Source organism: Elephantulus edwardii, unplaced genomic scaffold, assembly GCF_000299155.1.
Source record: "Elephantulus edwardii isolate Elephantulus edwardi_28Jun2011 unplaced genomic scaffold, EleEdw1.0 scaffold00134, whole genome shotgun sequence".
NCBI classification, from domain to species: Eukaryota; Metazoa; Chordata; class Mammalia; order Macroscelidea; family Macroscelididae; genus Elephantulus; species Elephantulus edwardii.
This window is the reverse complement of record NW_006399884.1, coordinates 5863223-5866552: the sequence shown is the minus strand read 5'-3', so window position 1 is coordinate 5866552 and position 3330 is coordinate 5863223. Positions and strand designations below refer to the sequence as shown.

The 3330-nt window shown below is 45.2% G+C and overlaps 1 protein-coding gene across 1 annotated transcript; it reads right to left on the bottom strand.

The window, feature by feature from the left end:
• Positions 1-53: 53 nt before the first annotated feature.
• Positions 54-2352, bottom strand: HMGB1 (high mobility group box 1). The gene is made up of 4 exons (XM_006894068.1): positions 2203-2352; positions 1925-2070; positions 1122-1296; positions 54-246 (listed from the first exon to the last, which is right to left on the bottom strand). The coding sequence occupies exons 1-4, from the start codon at positions 2350-2352 to the stop codon at positions 70-72; spliced, it is 648 nt and encodes a 215-aa protein (XP_006894130.1). The 3' UTR covers positions 54-69.
• Between the last annotated feature and the right edge of the window lie 978 nt (positions 2353-3330).

Genomic DNA, 3330 nt, shown 5'->3' with positions numbered 1-3330 from the left:
AAGGAGTGAGTTGTGTACAGGGGGGTTAAATGCTTTATAGACAAGAAAAAAAACTGCGCTACAACCAACTTATTCATCATCATCATCATCCTCTTCATCCTCATCTTCTTCATCTTCCTCCTCTTCTTCGTCCTCCTCATCTTCTTCATCTTCCTCCTCTTCCTTCTTCTTCTTGCTCTTCTCGGCTTTGACAACTCCCTTTTTGGCGGCATCAGGTTTGCCTTTAGCCCTGTATGCAGCAATATCCTGCAAAAATAAAAAGTGGTAAGAAAGAAAGAAATAAAAATACCCCTAAGATAAACAGAAAACAGCATTTATAAAAGCAAAGAGCTCTGTCACACCACAAGATTGCCCATCTGCAGACCCATGTACTCTACAACCAACCAGGGCTTCTAGAAATGCATAAGAAATATTACAGGATGATTAATTAATAATCTATAATTTGTGGGATGACACAGGCTAGTATTTGCAATATTCTCTTCTCAGCGAAGGGCAATTACATACCACATCACATCCTAACTCCAGTTTATTAAAACTAGAATGCAATATTAAAACTAGAATGCAAAGGCTTTGATCAAAGGGTAGACACTGCCACCTTCTGAATGCAAAAAAAGTATTCTACAGGTTTCCACCACCAGTCCCTAATCCACAGTGGGTAATATATTCTTCAAAAATAAAAAGCACTTGCCAGTTTTAACTCTTACCTGAGATTTAGAAATACCCAGAAGTTTTTGTCCTCCCCCCACTGAAGAAAATGAATAGAAACCTTCTCAGAAGCTAAAATTTCACATCTATTACCTAATATAGTGATTCTGTGAATAGCTTTCCCATCATTAATATTATTACATAGATCAGAAAGACTTGAAACTTCTCACTTAGTAAAATGCCATGTCTGGTCATTTAAACAAAGATTTTTCAATCAAAGCCACTACTAGCATCAGTTCCTTAAGAGATGTACTAATAAGTCCAAAGCAAACTCCACTTGTGGGATCTGAGGACTATAAATACAATCCTCCAACTTCAAATGCTCACAGGTAACAAAACACAATACAAAGATGTGGTAGCCCGCAACACTATCATTCCTCTTCCAGCACCTAGCCAAGCAAACTTGTGTGCATTACCTTCTCGTATTTCTCCTTCAGCTTAGCAGCCTTCTTCTCATAGGGCTGCTTGTCATCGGCAGCAGTATTATTCCACATCTCTCCCAGCTTCTTCGCAACATCACCAATGGAAAGGCCAGGGTGCTCGCCTTTGATTTTGGGGCGATACTCAGAGCAAAATAAGAAAAAAGCCGAACTAGAGAGAGAAAAATTCAGAATTTGATGTGAAGAGAACAGCAAAGGTGGTCTGTATTCTACAGAAAAACTCACCTCCTACTCCTAGCGATACTAAGCAGGGAAATGATCTCAAGACAAATGTCTACCCTAACAGCCCAAACTTCCTTTACAATCTACCTTACGCTTTCACTACTGCTTAGTAAAAAATTACTCATAACCGACACTCCAATGGTTTGAGATTGTAAATCACAGGATGAGGATGCCGATCTTTCACCCAAAGAACTGCCAAGGGATCTGAACCATTAAAGCTGTCACCTTTGCAGTAGTAGCACCACCCTCTGCTCACTAGGCCACCAGAACTCCCTTACACTAGCTACTTCCAGTTGTAACACTGAAGGTCCAAAATGAGTTAATGAAAATGTCCCAAAAAGAAAAAGGCTAAAAATCACTAGGAAAGGAAGTCAACTACAGAGAATTTAAGTTTTGGCATCTGATAAGAGATTTACTTAAAATACTTAGATTCAACTGTTAAACCGTTACTAGTAATATTCTGATCATACACACTCAACCCACAAGGTGGCTGCTTGCTGAGGGTCTACCAGTTTCTTCCATAAACCACTTTTCAGATAAGCCAGCCAGATACTCACGGAGGCCTCTTGGGCGCGTTGGGATCTTTGAACTTCTTTTTTGTTTCGCCCTTAGGAGGGATATAGGTTTTCATCTCTCTCTCATAACGGGCCTTGTCCGCCTTTGCCATGTCTTCAAATTTACCTTTCTCTTTAGCAGACATGGTCTACAAAAGAATGGTGTGTTTATTTTTAAACCAGAAATACTGTGATTTTAAACAAATGACCCTCGTGGAGAAAAACCCAGGGCCCTGGGTTATGTGGCAGAGTCTGTTCCCATGACCCCCTCTCTTACTGACCTTCCACCTCTCTGAACACTTCTTAGAAAATTCTGAGAAGTTGACAGAAGCATCTGGGTGCTTCTTCTTGTGCTCCTCTCGGCAGGTTTGCACGAAAAATGCATACGATGACATTTTGCCTCTCGGCTTCTTAGGATCTCCTTTGCCCATGGTTAGTTATTTCTCTTAAAAAAAAAAAAAAAAGCCAAACAAACGTTTGATGTTAACAAGGAAATAAATGATTAACACTGATGCGCATATGAACTTACCGGTTTGAGGGAAGACCACACCAGGACTGGCTATTTACGCCAGCGGTGAGTGCGACCAACTCCCCAAGACTCGCCAAGAAGGCAGGAGGGATACTTCAATTTCTACACGAGTATTTTTATACTTGCTCGTAAAAAAAAAAAAAAAAAAAAAAAAATTCGAACTTCCCCCCTCCCCCCCAAAATACTCCCCTGAAGTGGAATCTGTAAAAAGCGCAGCCGCGGCGGCATCGGCCGTGCCTGTTTGGGGTCTGTGTGTGCGCGGCTAACTGGTCATTTGAACCCTTTACCACCATAAAACCCGAGCGTAGGAATCCCGGGTCGCCGCCTCGCAACTTCTCAGGGCAGAGCCCAAGATGAGCCGCGGCCGCCCCGAAGTTCCACCCGAGCCCAACTTTTCCAGGCGGGCCGTCCGCCGTGGCCCTGGGCCGGGCGCCGGCATCTGCGCGGCCGCCACCGAGAGGCGGGCTCCCGCCGCCTCGGCCGCGAGCTGTTATTTCGGTTCTGACTCTCCACGTCCGGTCTGAAGTTTCTCCGCGTAAACAAGGATGAGGGACAAAAGCCACTCCTGCGAGTTGCTCCGTGATTTTTTTTAAATTTTAAGACCCTCCCCTCCCCCACTTCGGCGTGCTGGCGGTGTATTTGTTTTTTGCTTTTTTAAAAAAACAACCATAAAAGTTGGGGGCCCCACGTTTCCTACTCGCCCCTTCCCGCCACTTTGCCCTCGCTCCCCACCCCCAGCCCGCGCACCCCGTAACTCCGCGCGTGAGGGGGGCCCCGAGGCGGGGAGCGGGGGTGGAATGTCGAAGGGTCGCCACGTGCGCCCGCCCCCCATTTTGTGACCGCCCGCAAGCGAAATGGGGGCGCCCGGGCGGCGCGGCGC